The sequence below is a fragment of the Notamacropus eugenii genome, chromosome 3 (genome assembly GCF_028372415.1).
Source record: "Notamacropus eugenii isolate mMacEug1 chromosome 3, mMacEug1.pri_v2, whole genome shotgun sequence".
NCBI lineage: Eukaryota > Metazoa > Chordata > Mammalia > Diprotodontia > Macropodidae > Notamacropus > Notamacropus eugenii.
The window spans coordinates 36,837,075-36,852,452 of NC_092874.1; the positions used below are offsets into that span (position 1 = coordinate 36,837,075).

Below are 15,378 nucleotides of genomic sequence, written 5' to 3' on the forward strand. Positions count from 1 at the left end.
ATAAAAACATATTGGCTATTGACCCAAAATTGTAAAGAACATGGTACTATTTCAGTAATGAAATCAAAATTATTTTCTCTTTATGTTTTTCTGAAAATGTGAATGATTTTCTACATGTAGCAAAATTTCTGATACATTCATTGTTAAATCGATAAGATTTATAACAAAAATGTTGGTGATATTTATCATTATGCTTAACATTTATGTTATGCATAGGCTCATAAATTTAGAGTTGGAAGTGACCCTATAAACCATTGAATCTAACCCCTTAATTTTGCATATGAGATAACTGAAGTGCAGAAATGTTACCAAATGTTACCTCCCCAAGATCTCAAAAGTATTAAGTGGCATAGCAGAGATTTGAACCCAGGTTGTCTTAACTCCAAACCCAGCCCTGACTTCATTGCACCATGCTCCCTCAATAGTAGTTTACAAAAAGTAAGTTCATACTATCTTAATTGATTCTTACTGCATCTATGGGAAGCAACTAATAGATATATTTCTGTTGTATAGCTCTGTTAAGTAGGTTAGGTTCATCGAGGTGAAGGATCTTGGCCAAGATCACCTAGCCAAGGACAGAGCTGCCAGGATATGGGAATTCTGGAATGTGAATCCAGTTCTCTGAGTTCCCATTCAGCACTTTTTCCACTTCATCTTGTGTCCTCCCTACTCAGTGTTTGCCATGTTTTTTAAAGTTTCAGTAATGTGTTTTTATTTTTCTTGGGTGAGTTAGCAGTGATTTTGTTTAAAATACAGTTACAGATGTGCTACATAGAAAAGCAGTAAGTGTCCTTTACCATGTTAGAGAATACTTATGCCCTGAGATGACAGTGAGTATGCCTTCTCATTATTAATTACATAATGTTATGTTGAGGCCGTCTATAAGGATTATGTTATCTCTCTATTACCAGCTCCCTCTTTCCAACTCAGTATAGTATACATCATCTTTATTCTCTTCTCCTTTGATCCAATTCTAAGTACCAGCCCCTCTACTTGGGCCTTAATTCCATCCCCTCCTAACTCTTCCAGGAGCTTCCCCTCTTTCTCCCCAACTTTTGATCTCCTTATCAACTGACTCCTCTTCTATCTACAAACATAGCCAGATTCCCCCATTTGAAAAACCTTCTCTTGATCACCCTACCCTCTCACATTATGATCCTGTGTCCTCTCTTTTTTGGCCAAACTCCTAGAAAAAAGCTGCCTCCACTCATGGCTCCCCACCTTCCTGCTATTTCTCAGACCCTTGTCACCTTAACTCCAGTGACCCTTTCTCATCACTTAATCTTCCTTTGCAGCATCAGTAAGTCACCATGCATTTATTAAGCACCAGGCATTCTTTTAAGGGCTGACAATAAAAAGAAAGGCAAAACCATGGTCTGCGTCCTCAGAGAGCCCGTACTCAAATGGGGGAAATATCATGCAAATTCATGGGTATGGACAGTATCTTGAGCAGATGGAGGGTAATACTGGAAGGCAGTAGAGGTCCCAGAAAGGGTCTCCTGAAGAAAGTGGCCTTCAGGCTGAATCTAGAGGGAATCCAGAGGCAAGAGAGCATTGGAGGATTGGAGGACAGCCAGGAAAATCATAGATTTGAGGGATGGAATGTCATGGGCAAGGAGCAGCAAGTGGACCTGTGGAGTTGGATCAAAGGGCATATGTTAGAGAAGAAAACACAAGAAGGTGGGAAATGAGGAAGAAAGCAGCCTGTGAAGGTCTTTAAGAACCAGACAGAGGATTTTGTGTATATTCTTGGAAGTCATGGGGAACCACTGGAGTTTATTGAGTAGGGAAGCAGCATGGTCAGACCTGTACTTTGATAGCAAAATGGAAGGTGGGCCAGAATGGGGAGATACCAGTCAGAAAACTATTGCACTAGTCTAGCCATGAGGTAACAAGGACCTGCACCGGGAGGCAGCTGTATGAGCCGAGAGAAGGGGATGTATAGGAGAGGTGTCACAAAGGGATAAATGATGGTGAGTGCAGGTGAAGAGTCAAGGACATCAAGGTTGTGAGCTTCCGTGAGTGGAAGGATGGTAGTACCCTCCATGGCACTACCCAGTAGAGAGATTGGGGAGAAGGGAGGGTTGGAGATATGGTGGGGGAAAGATAATGAGTTGTGTTTTGGATATGTTGAATTTAAGATGTCTATAGGATGTCCAATTCAAGATACCCATTAAGATTTGTTGATCAGAGACTACAAATCAGAAGAGAGGTTAGCATTAAATAAATTAGATTGTTAGTGCTCTCTTCTGGTTCTAATATCTGTATGTAGACATATCAAACTTCTCCCCAAAACCTCCTCCCCTCTCCTGACTTCCCTTTTTTATTGAGGGCACTACCACTTTTCTTGCCACCCAGGTTTGAAATTGAACAGTCCACTCAGTCCATCGCCTCCTTCCCACCAAAACCTTGGATTCTGTGTCTGGAGGTACCCTCGATTTTGACAGGCCAGCTTTGACCTCACCTTACCTGGATGCAGGCATCTGCCAAACTTTCAGGCCATTTGCATACTGTGCCATCCCTGTTCTGTCCATCATCTCAGTCTCCTACCCAGCAAAACCTTGGACTCTGATAGGCCTAATTGGTTTTATCCTGTCCCAATCCAGGCCTCCACTGCACTTTCAGGTTATTTCTACACCATGTCCCTAGAACATATTCACCACCACCTAAACTGTCTTGCTTGTACTTTTATCCCCAGCACTTAGCTCAGCCTTATCAATTCTTCCCTCTTCCTTACCCCTCATATTCAGTGAGTTGACAAATTTTATCAACTGTACTGTTGCAATATATTTTGCATTCATCCTTTTTTATTCACTCACATGGCTACATATTCTTTTTTTAAATTGAATTTTATTTTCTAGTCAACAAAGATCTGCCTTCTCTCCTTTTCTCTTCTTTCTTTCCCCAGTATTGAGAGGGGAAAAAAAAAATTCTTTTACTAACACGTATAGTCAAGCATGTCCAAAGAATATATATTATATAAAATGTCTCAGTCTATTCTCTGAGTGCATCACCTCTCTCTCCCCCTCGAGGCAGAAGCAGGCTTTATCCAAAGTCCTCTGGAATCATGGTTGATCACTTAAGAGTCCTAAGTTTTTCAGAGTTGTTTATCTTTGTTGTTGTATGAATTGCACACCTGGTTCTGCTCTCTTCACTTGCATCAGTCCATTTAAGTCTCCCTAAGTTTTTCTGAACCCATCCCCTTTATCATTTTTTACAGCACAGTAGAATACCATCACCTTCATAGAGTGCACCTTGTTTAGCCATGATTATGGCGCCTCTCCGTTTCTAGTTCTTTGCCACCACAGAAAGGTCTGCTATGAATATTTTTGTATCTGTGAGTCTTTTTCTTCCCTCTTTGATCTCTTCGGGGTATAGACCCAGTGGTGGTATCTATTCTGGATCAAAAGGCACATATGGACAGTTTAATAGGTCTGGGGCATAGTTCCAGGTTGCTTTCGGGCACCAGCCACCTGTGGTTGCTGAGGCCCTCAGGAGTCTCCTCATCAGTCCCTCACCCTTCAGCCTCTTCTGTCTCCATTTCATCTTCCACACACAAAGCTGGCAGCAAAACATTTGTAGCAAAAACACCTGGCCATGTTGTTCCTCTGTTTCAGAAGCTCTCCAAGGAAGTCCTCTGAGGCCCTTCACAATCTCCCCAATTCACCTTTTCAGGTGTGCTGTAGCCCTTCCCTTTAGAAACATCACATTGCAACTGAGCCATCCTGCTAATTGGTCATCGCATGCGACATTGTATTTCTCCTCACAGCCTCAATTGCCCTCGTCCTCCCCTACCCTAAGAAAATCCCTCACTTGTTCAGGTTGCTGATCCAGTGTCCCACCACCCCACCACCCCTCAGGACACTGGAGCCTCAGAGTTGTCTGTGTCTTCCCCATGTCACTTTATAAATATTTTGTATTGGTCGTTCTATGGGGATGCTATGCCTCTCCCACTATAATGCATGGTTTCTGAGGGCATGGACTCACAACTTTTTCTTTTTTTGTCTTTGTATCCTTATAGGGCCTGGGACATAGTAGCCATTTAATACATGTTTGTAGGTTGATTGGTTGATAGATACTTAATAGATTTATTGGATGAAAGTGAATGAATGGTATAGCTATATTTGAAAACAAATCTGTATTGGACACTAACAAAAGCAGGCATTTAAAGTTTTCTTTTATTTCTACTTAGCTGAAAAATGGACATTTTAAATTTGAAAGGTATATGATTCTATAAGAAAAGCAATTTTCTTCTATAAGACCAGAATATAATTTTATAAAAAAGGATTTTAGTATGCTTCACAAAATAAGAGTCCAGGAATATTGTACATTGTCTGTCTTCAATTAAAAGAATATATCTCATATGAATTTCAGTTTTCATAATCATATGAGGCAAATCAGATAAAAGATTAAAATGTTCTGCTAGATCATATAATTTTTCTCACACATTTATTTGCACTAAATATGATATCTCACCTCCTTCTCTGTTTAGTATTTTTGAAGCTATGTGTTCTGCACATACTAATAAAATTTAAAAATTAGGGCCTATCTGTGGAATCATAAAATTAATTTGAAAGCCTAAAACTTAAAATGTGTTCTTATTAAAATATACTCCCCATTTTTTATTCTGTTAACTGGATATCATTTTTTTCTTTTACCATATTAAATCTACTGATTCTTTGTATTGCTCTGGTAATAAAGGTTTTCTGAGGTGTTTGTTTTCTTTTCAGACGATGGGTCCGACTGCTTTTTGGACGAGAGTTCCCTCTTCAGGATCTTCTGGTTGTCTGGGATGCTTTATTTGCAGACAGCATCAGTCTGGGCTTAGTGGACTATGTTTTTGTAGCTATGTTACTGTATATTCGAGATGCACGTGAGTATAAATTACCTCATCCTCACTGGACTAAATTGGTCTCTTTTTAGTTATTTTGCTTTTTTAAAAATATACTCTATCTTTAAATATCTGACTTACATATGCCTAAAATTGTGTGATCAACAATTGACTGGAATTTTAGCTGAACACACTACAGATAATTTTTATTAGCCAACATGTGTGTATTGCAGTAGGTAGTGCTTTGAGAGATTGTGAATGTTTTCTGAGCCAGGTTTCTAGAGAATACAACCTCTGGTTTAGCCCTGCTCATTACAGAATGTTGAAACACATACACAAAAGAGAGTGAGACAGACATGGACAGAGCTCCACCTTCTGACAAACGGGGAGTATCTTCTACAAAGCTGGAAAACTGTGTATAGCACTGACTTATTAACAGCGAGAATTTGAGGCACCAAGCTTGCCTTTCCTTTATTTTTCAAGGCCGTATATTTCCATCACGGTGTAGACCGTGCTCTCCCCATCTCCCAAGCCTTTTGTAGTCTTCGAGTGACAGGAGATCCACGGTATCCTGTCTTGAGCGATCTTGTCAGTCTTTTACCTAAAAAAGTTTCAAAGTGTACTTAAAATTGCCCACAAAGGAGTTGTTTTCTGTCTGGTGATAATATTCATTCACAAAATGAGATTAGAGAGAAAACATATTGCTAAGAATTACAAAAGGTCATTTCTTGAGGAAATAAAGAAATAGAAGGCCATAGGGGGAAAAGAGACTGCGGTAAAAAATGTCCAATTTCTTGGGAGATTCCCCAGGGCTAGAAAGATAGATTGCTTGGGTGAATAAGATCGGGCCTTTGATTCAAGAAGACTCAAACGCTTGTCCTGCTCATGACACATGCTTGCCCTGTGATCCTGGGCCAGTACTGAACTTCCCAGTGCCCCCTCATAAGTTGTACAACAGTAGCTGATCTGAATTGGTTAGTAGCACCAAAGAAATTACAGGTCCAGGCTAAAAATAAAAATTTCCAATATTGACTGATTGATCAGTATGACTTGAGGAACACTAATACCTCTTAAAAATTCAAGTTAAAATCGATTTCATTCTCTAAAAATTTAATTTTGATTTTTTTTTTACAGTCTATAGAACAGCACATTCTTCATGCAAAATAATTTTGCATTGGTCTTTGAAATTCAGCTAATTCAGGCTTTGTCAGACTAAGTAAAAAGTTCACCCTAGAATTCTCATTTGTCAGGTAAAACTTATCAAAAAGCAAAGGGCTAACAGAAAATATCTGTAAAGTCCCAGGTCTTAGGATATTCAATGTAAACCCATCTCTCATTTTAAAAAATGATATTCATGTGAAATAGAAAAAAAGAAAAACAATGAAAGTCCAAGAATCTTTTTTTCAGAAAGTGACTTATTGTTGGTTATTTTTTTCACAAATCTTAATGATCAAATAGCTGTTGAAATTTATTCAGAATTTTGGAAATCTTTGACAAGTATTTTCTTTCTTTATCCTTTCTTCATTATAAACCTCATCACTGCTGCTTTCAGTTAGTTGACTGATTTTATGGGCTGTGACTGTTCTTTTTTGCTTTATTAATTTATGTTCCATTTGAAATAATAAGTTCCTGAATAGTTCATTGATCATAGAATTGTTGAAATTTGAAACTGAAAAGAATTTGAGGGATCTCCTATTTTTGAAGAAAAGAAAAAAAATATGCCCAGTGATTTTATGTGGTTTTTCTGAAGTCATATGGCCCATTAATAACAGAACCAAAATGCAAATGCTCTGCTTCCCTGCTGAGCGATGGCTACAATTCTACTGCTGTTATTAAACCACCACCACCAGGTGGTTCTTAAGATCTCGGGAGCCGGAAGGACCATCTGAGGCTGTGTTCTCCACCTCCTCATTTTACAGTCTCTCCAAAGATGTCACAGGAAATGGAAGGTTTAGAGTGGAACCCAAGGCCTCAGAATCCAGAACCATTGTTCTCTCTGGATGGCTGTGCTTTCACTTCCACCATGTGCTCTAGAGTCCGAGAAGAAGCTCCTGGAAAAGTGCGATTCAAACCCTGCCTGTGGCACTTCCTGGGTAGCCTTGAGCAAGTCTCTTTCTTACAGCCTCAGCTTCCTCTGTGTCAGAATTGGAGTTAGACCCAGAGAGCCACAGCTTTCCCTTCTACCATGAGAGCTGTGATCTTATAAAGCTGTAGTTCCCATCTTCCAATAAAAGCCATTCGAATGCAGTAGTAAAGAAGGTCACCATCACATTGCTCCCAGCAGATGTAGCCACACAGAATTCAGGAACTTCATTTATAAACCTGGGCCCCTGTGAATTTTCTCTATCATCCTGGACCAGTTATAGACGATTTTTTTTTTCAGGTTTTCTAGAAGTTATAGCTACATTTTTAGGGGCGATCATTATGTAGTGTTTGGGTAAATGAAATAATAATGTTAATTGTACATTATAGTGTAGAATATCCAGAATAGCTTGAAATCTGCTTCTTTGGACAAGTGATTGTATAATTTCTTCACCAAGAATCTTTTGACCCGCAGCTTCATAAGATCTGTTGCATTGGAGGCACTGATGACAGTTAGCCAGACTAGTGATGAAGACAATATTGAGGGAATATCTTTGCATATGAGATGTGTGTATGTGATTTTTTTAAATATGAAACATGATTATATCCCATAAACATGTCAGAATGAAAATATTTTAGGAGACTTCACAATCACCAGATGAATTTTTTAAGTGGCAAAGACTCATGAAAACTGTCATGTAGAAGTCAGTCAGTTGTAGGGGTGGAGGGAATGCCCAGATCAAGGCAATTACAGGTACTTAGGAATAACAAAAAAGGACCAAAAATTCTTAAAATTTCAGTTTACGTAGGCACCTCCATTGTCCATATTACTTCAATCAGCTTCCATCTATCCAGTATTATAAAATAATTTTAGACAAATAAAATCAGGATATTGAAGTAAAAGCACAAGAAATCTCAATGAAAGCCTCACATTCTTTGTACTGAATAGCTTTATGTTTAAAAGAATCTTTACAGTACATTACACTAAATCATCTTACAATTTTCATGTTTCAGCATTTAATTGAAGTGACCACTGAGGGGAAAAAAAACAAAGCAACATTTTAAATACATTTGCCACCAGTCAATTCTGACCTGCCTTCCTTTTCTTAGATAGAAATAGGAAAATTTCACCTTAAATTTCCATGAAATATATTTTTAATTCAGAGTTTTTCAGAGGACTAAGAAGATAATTTCTCCGGGAGAATTGCATAGCATATAAGTTCATAAAAGAAATAAAAAGAATATATAGAGAGTGTTTTAGTTTAGTTTACCAAAAAATGGTTTAATGAAAAAGGATATGAAAATCTTTTAAATGAGTTAGAGAGAAAACATTGGAGCTTGAGGATCATCGTGAAGTGGTGAGCTGAAAGTGCGTCTGTAAAATGAGGATCCTAATGCTGGAGCTAATTACCTCATGGAATTGTACTTTGTAAACAAGAAAGCACTTTGTGATTCCGCATTTCCCTCACATTAAAATAATGGAATCATAGACTATTGACCTTTATCATCCTCTTACCATATTTTACAGTTGAGAAAACAAACTCAAAAATGTTAATTGATATCACCAAGGTCACAGCCAGAATTCCAACCTATGTATCCTGATTCTTAATCTAAAGCTTTTTTTGGTACTTCTTTCAGGTAAAAAATATATTTCAATTATTTTTGTATAAGCCTATGAAAAAATTTGCTTTTCTAAATCTTGGGCTATATCTGGATTATAATCATAAATGCTATGTTTATTTTTATTAAAACAACCTTAAGCATTTATATGCCTATACCATTTAGTGCTAAGTAGTAAGGAAAAGAATAAATTTAGGTGACATTATTACAGCCTTCTTGAAGCTTAAAGTCTATTAAGAAAGCAAGGTGACAGGTAGTGGAAGACCCAATACTACAGAAAATACCCATGTTCACAGCAGTCATAATAATAATGTGTCATCTCCTAGTGCTAAAATTATCACGGTACATGTTTAAGTGTGTGGATTTTTCAAAGACACTTTCTCTGATCACACTTGATTTTTTAAATTGTCCATATTGTACATCGAGTGACATTTTTCAGTAGCTTATTATGTGAAATGTGTGTATATTTTTATTTCACTGTTTCGCTATACAAACTAAAATACTGCAAGACAATTACTTTAACAGTTTATCAGATTAGGTAGGAACGATGGATTGTCCATTTCATTTTTCAGACTCACTTTCTCACTCTTCTCTTTTGGTAAATGCAGAAGTTTCTTACGTGTCAGATTTGCACATTCCTCATCATATCATTTGACCTTTCAGAGCACTTTTGGCTTGTCTGGCTTTATACTGAAGTCTTCTCAACCATTCCATTCATGCTTTGATCTATGGATATGTAGATATATTCTTACTGTTTATGGATTTGAAATTTTGTCTTGAGCCTGGAGCTACATTGAGGTTCTATCTTTCTGCCATTATATATATGGCTTACACTAAGATTTTTGTTTCTGTCCCTTCATTTCTTATTAAGAGCATGTTCAACATCAAGTCAGTCTGTCAAAAATAAATTCATTTCAATTGCTAACTGAATTTTATTTGACTTGTACAGAGAAACCTCTCCCAATAAAGCCATAAATTCTACCCAGTCCTTTGTTCTTTCCTTTTGACTTTTTTTTTTTATTAGGGAGTGACCCTCAATCTTCTTGGACTTTTTGTTTTCTTTGAATTTTAGATATCAGACTGTTATCAGAGATACTTGATATCAAAAATTCTTCCCATAGCATATTTTTTCTTCTGATTGCAATTGCATTTATTTATGTAAAAGGTTTTAAAATTGTACGTTTTACCTTTTATGATATCTTATGACCCATTTTCCAGATTAGCACTCTGTCTTCTACACACAATTGCTAAAATTTCAACCTTCTGTCTCCTCTATTTTCTTCCTGGCAGAACTTTTTATATTTTGGTGGTTGATCCATTTGGAATTTATCATGGTATATGGTAAAAAGATGGTGTTTTAAAATGATTTTCTGTCATATTGATTTTGAGTTTTCACAGTTCTTTCCCCCAGAAAGGCTCCTTTTTCCAAATAATAGTTAAGTTCAAAATTCTCTACCTATTTGTTTCCTGGACTGACTCAGATAGTCTGTTCAGTCTATTTTCTAACTTTTTCCAGTGCCAAATGGTTTTAATAATTATGTTTTTATAATAAATTTTAAATATGAAAGCTCTTAGCCCCCTTCATAGTTTTTTTCACCATGCCCCTTGAAAATCCTGACTTCTCTTAAGAATTTTAACTCTATAAAATATCCCTTTGGTAAGTGGATTCAAAGTAGCAATAATCGTTAGAGTAATTTTAGTGCTCTCATTTTTTTACTTTATTGGCACAGTCCATTTCTGAACACTCAATATTTCTCCAATTACTTTGGACTTTTTTGTATAAAAGTTGTCTTGTAATTGTATTTATATGAGTTCTTTGTGTCTTGGTTGGTTAACTCCAAGATATTTGATTTATTTGAAATACATCTTCCTCCTGAATGTTGTTAATAAAGTACGAAAAAAGCCTAATTGTCATGAATTTGTTGTCTGTCCTGTTTACTTTACTAAATTTATTGTTTCATTTCTCTTTCCTTCTCTTTGCCTGTTTTCATCAGCTTTTTATTATCTTTTTGCTGTTAGCATTTCTAGCACTTTGCCAGATCATAAAGACATCAGACATCCTTACTTCACCCTTTATCTTATAACAAAAATACCCATCATTCCTCTTTTATATCTAATGCTAGCTCTTGATTTTAAATAGATACTTTTGTTCATATAGAAAAGGTTCTTTTATTCCTTTGCTTTGTTAAAGTTTTTTAAAACATGTATTTAATCAGAGGCTTTACCATGTGTTTACATAATAACATTATTTTGATTCACATAATTATGGTGATAGTTTTCCTAATGGTGAATTAGCCTTACTTACCAGTATAAATACAATTCAGTCAATATGAGTAATTTTTAAACGATATTAAAATGGTAGCCTCTTATTAATATTGTATTTAATTTTGCATAAATATTTATTAGCGATATTACTATTTAGTGTTCTTTCTCTCTGGTTTGGTAACCTCGTCCTTTGATATAGCACAGTTAATTTGGCTTTTCCTCTTATGGGCAGAGCTGCCATATTGTTTTCTTTTTCCTTTTACATGGGAAATAGAAGGAGAAGCCTTACAATTTAAACATCCTTTAAACTCATTTATAGCTTATCATCCTCTTTAAAATCCTATTTTCTGTGCATGCTGTTGTGCTGTGTTTCACATTTTTTCCCCAGTTCATTACTCACATTTTAGTCATGGAGTTAAGGTGCTTTTGCCTTGGACATGCATTATAACTGAAGAATTAAATCAGAGTTTCTGACTCACTCAGGTTCAGCTTCACACAGAAGACTGTTGTCCTGTCACTTCGTGTGGCCCAGGCTCTTTATGACAAACACATTTTTTAACTATGTAGGTGACCACCGTCCTTGCTTTGAGAAATCTGCTTTAGCCATCGTAGGCTCTCGCTTTAAGGTAATAACTGATTTCTCTTAGGGCCAGACCTTTTCTTAACCCTAGTTCACATCTCCTGGATATTTTATTAGATGGAGACCAACGTAGCTGCTTAACATTTTTCCTCTCTTTTCCCTTTGGAAGACTGTATATTTAATGAAATCATCTTTTTCCAATGGAAAAATAGATAGAGGATAGAATCTTTAATCTTTTTAACAGTGTGTATCACTCAGGTTTTGAAAGCCTTCCCTGGTTAAAATAATCTAAAGTGCAACATGATTTCAGTGCTCTTCCATCCTAACACTTGTTATGCACCTAAGCCTTTCCTCCTATCCAGAGGCTTCTTTTGTCTTCCCAACCCCCACATACTCTGCAGTCCAGTGATATTGACCTTCTGGCCATTCCTCAAACAAGACCCTCCATTTCTGAGCTCCAGGCACATTCTTCTCTTGTCCTGTCCTCTCCATCTCCTGGCTTCCCTGCTTCCCTCAGGTCTCAGCTAAAGTCTCACCTGCTGTAAGAAGCCTTTCCTGTTATCCTTTAGGCTACAGGCTTCCCTGTCTTGATTATCTCCAGCTTATCTGTCCTACTTGTAACTTGCTTATATGCAGTTGTTTGCATATTGTCTCCTCATTAAGCTCTCTTACCTTTCTTTGTATCTTCAGTGCATAGTAGGGTGCCTGGCACATAGTAGGAGTTTAACCAATGCTTACTGACTCATTGGCTGACTGCCCTAATGTGTGTCAGGTTCTGTCGTGGAGGTCACACAGGTGAAGCTAGTGGCAGATTTGAACCTAAATCCTTTGATTCCAAATGCAGTCCTGATTGCATTATAAGAATTCTGAACAGATTAGCAAGTTGTGTGTGTGCTGCTTATATCCAGTTAAATAGTCACCTGTTCAGTATCCCAATAGCCCATGTCAGTTCTGGTTAAAGAACTCAGGGGAGAAGAATGCACTCCTACCTCAGGATCATGTGAAGTCACAGACTGAGCTTGGCTATTAAACACATCCACATCCCAAAGTAGCACTTATGTCACTGTCCAGTGGTAGCACCAAGACCCAGGATGGTGTCAGGGAAAGAACAACTTGGCCTTAAATCCAAGTGGCTGCGTGACCCTGGGCAAGTCATTGAACTTCTCTCGGCCTCAGTTTCCTCACCTGCAAAAAGGGGATAGCCCCTGTAATACTTCCCTCTCAGAGGGCTGTTGTGAGGAAGAGATCAGTCATGTATATGGAGTGCCTGGCGAACTGGAAAGTGCAAACTTTCCCTGTTCTTTGGTCCTAAAGAGTAGCAGGCTCTTTCAGCTTGGAGAGTGCCACCTGAAAAATTATAGACATGTTCCCAAAAAAATGACAAGTGAATGGAATGATTGCCCTTTGATGAGTTACTTAGCACCACTTTAACATATGAGGTGTGACTGTAATGTAATGATGCCAGTTTCCATAAACCATATACAAAAATCAGTCTCACTTTGTACTTCAGAAGGCAGATTTACACAGACCTATCATGAAGTTATGAATGTGGTGTTGAGGTTTTATTTTGTTTCTTAACTTACATTTTAACAACACAATGAAAAAATTGTTTTGTCCTTACTTGGTCAACAACAAATTGACATATATATACATGTCAGTCTTCTTTGTGACACAGCCCACCTGGGCTTTGTGAGTCCCTTAACTATGTTGTTTTAGGTGAATTGAATAAATGCTGCCTGCCTGCTTTCCTCACATAAGTAAAAGTGGGCAGAGAATAGTAACTCCTAAGAATTTTCATCCCCAGAGCCAGGCAGCACAAGTCCTATTCATCCCAGATGGAGCTCCTGAGGTTCTAAGGATGATGGAATCAGTCACCTGGAAGTAGCAGAGCATTTCCAAACCACTCCATTCTTTCCTCCTTCACCACTTGCACCTTCTATCCATTTGATGCTCTGTACTGACTGTATTCAGAGAGTTTCTTCATTTCCTTCCTTCATCATCTTTATCTTCCAACAGCTTCCTCTCTCTTTGGACTCCTTTTCTCATTCCCATTGCCATTCCATTTTATTTCTTCTACACCTCCTTCTTTGTTGTTGTAGTAAATAATATTTTATTTTTTTCCAAATACATGTAAAGATAGTTTTCAGATAGATTTTAAGTTCCAGATTTTTCTCACTCCCTCCCCTCCCCAAGACAACCAGAAATCTGATATAACTTATACATGTACAATCCATATTAGTCATTCTATGAAAGAAAAAAAGGAGAACAAAGAGGGGGAAAAGTGAAAATAGTCTGCTTAGATCTGCATACAGACTCCATGGTTCTTTCTCTGGGTTTGGAGAGCGTTTTCTGTCATGAGTCTTTTGGAGTTGTCTTGGATCATCGTCTTGCTGAGAAGAGCTAAGTCTGTCTTAGCTGATCCTTGCACAGTGTTGCTGTTACTGTGTACAGTGTTCTCTTGGTTCTTCCCACTTCACTCAGCACCAGTTCATGTATACACCTCCTTTTTGGAACAGAATTGATCCAAAGGCTTCAGGGATGGTAGCATTGTGTCTTTCACTAGCCAGACCCATGGCTAGAACAAATGCATTAGCATCTTCCAAGTTCTGCCTCCATATTTTACTTCCAGACTATGAGGTGAGCAGACTGGCAGGGAAATATCTTTGGGAAGGTGAGGAAAATGAGGATAGGTGTATAGCAGGTGGAGTCCTATGTCTGGGTAGTCACTTGGCAGCTCTTTCATGTGACTACCGAGTCATTTCACAGGGACATCCTTGGTAGAGTTTACACATGTTGTCCCGTCATCCCCCTTTGCTAATGGCAGTGCCATAACTATGCGGAGTTGGGGGAGGAGGGTGCAGTACGCCAGAGATCCTGGAGCCAGTACTGGGAGCAGCTCTCCAAGGCCCCATCATTGGTGCAGGCATCACGGATACTCTGTTTCCTTCTTCCTCTTGACATTTCCTTCCCAGAGGGTCTGGAGAAGGAGGGAAAGGAGATATTACTGGGGATTTGGTCATCCTGACCCTCTTCCATTCTCTCTGGGGTGCTACCTCACTTGTTCCAGTGACACTTCTTGGTGGGACCCCATTCTTGGTAGGGCCAGTCAGACCTCCCTTCTACACCTCTCTAGCTCTCAACTCCCATTGGAGGAAAAAATCAAATAACCGTTTTTCTCTCCTGACCACTTTGTTTTCCATGACTTTTTTCTATGGTGAGTTGTCCTGGAGCTCTGGCTAATATGGGCAAGAAAAAAAAGTTTAAATTTTAGAAGGAGGCTCCTCTGGTCATTAGTCCTTAAATCCCCTGATGTGGCCTATGGGAACAGAGTCCAGTTGGGAAGAATTTGTTTTTGTAGTCAAGATAAAGGTGAGAGGAGATGGGGATAAGGGAAGGGAGGGTTGTGATAGAAGGGAAGGCAGATTGGGGGAAGGAGTAATCAGAATGCATGGGGTGGGGAGAAAATTTGGAACTCAAAATCTTGTGGAAATGAATGTTGAAAACTAAAAATAAATAAATTTTTAAAAATCAGTAAAAAAGTAAAGAAAGAAAGGATAAAGATGAAAATATTACCCTATATTTTAAGGTAATTGAGAAAAATGATTAAACAATCCCTTTATAAAGTTTTTATCTTTTCGTAATAGGCATTGGCAGGGAGGCATAGAGAGGAGAATGGTATTTCCTAGCCAAAAAGAACCAGGCAGCCTTAGTTTGAGATCTGGAAGATGAAATTTGTCAGCCCTTTTGTGAAAGTCTCAGTTTGTTTAGTACAACAAGTTCTAAAAAAAAAATAAATAAATACAGGACCTGTCAGAGACAAGCAGCGCTGATGAAAGCGTTTATCCAGCTTGCTTTTAGAAGGGAATCCGGGGGGCTGATTAATAAGAAGAGACCTACCCAACAGTAGCCAGTGACAAAAACTCTTAAGGACGTGGTCTTTCCAAGGTGTCAGACTAAACCGTGTGGAGAAGGATGTGACCCTGTTTTCTGCTTCTTTCTC

The 15,378-nt window shown here is 38.0% G+C and overlaps 1 protein-coding gene across 2 annotated transcripts in view; it reads left to right on the top strand.

The window, feature by feature from the left end:
- TBC1D5 (TBC1 domain family member 5) overlaps positions 1 to 15,378 on the top strand; it is a 636,101-nt gene that overhangs the window by 493,575 nt on the left and 127,148 nt on the right. For both annotated transcript variants that reach the window (XM_072651232.1, XM_072651233.1), the window contains one exon: positions 4,731 to 4,873. In XM_072651232.1, coding sequence (XP_072507333.1) covers positions 4,731 to 4,873 — 143 coding nt within the window. The remainder of the gene's footprint in view (positions 1 to 4,730; positions 4,874 to 15,378) is intronic.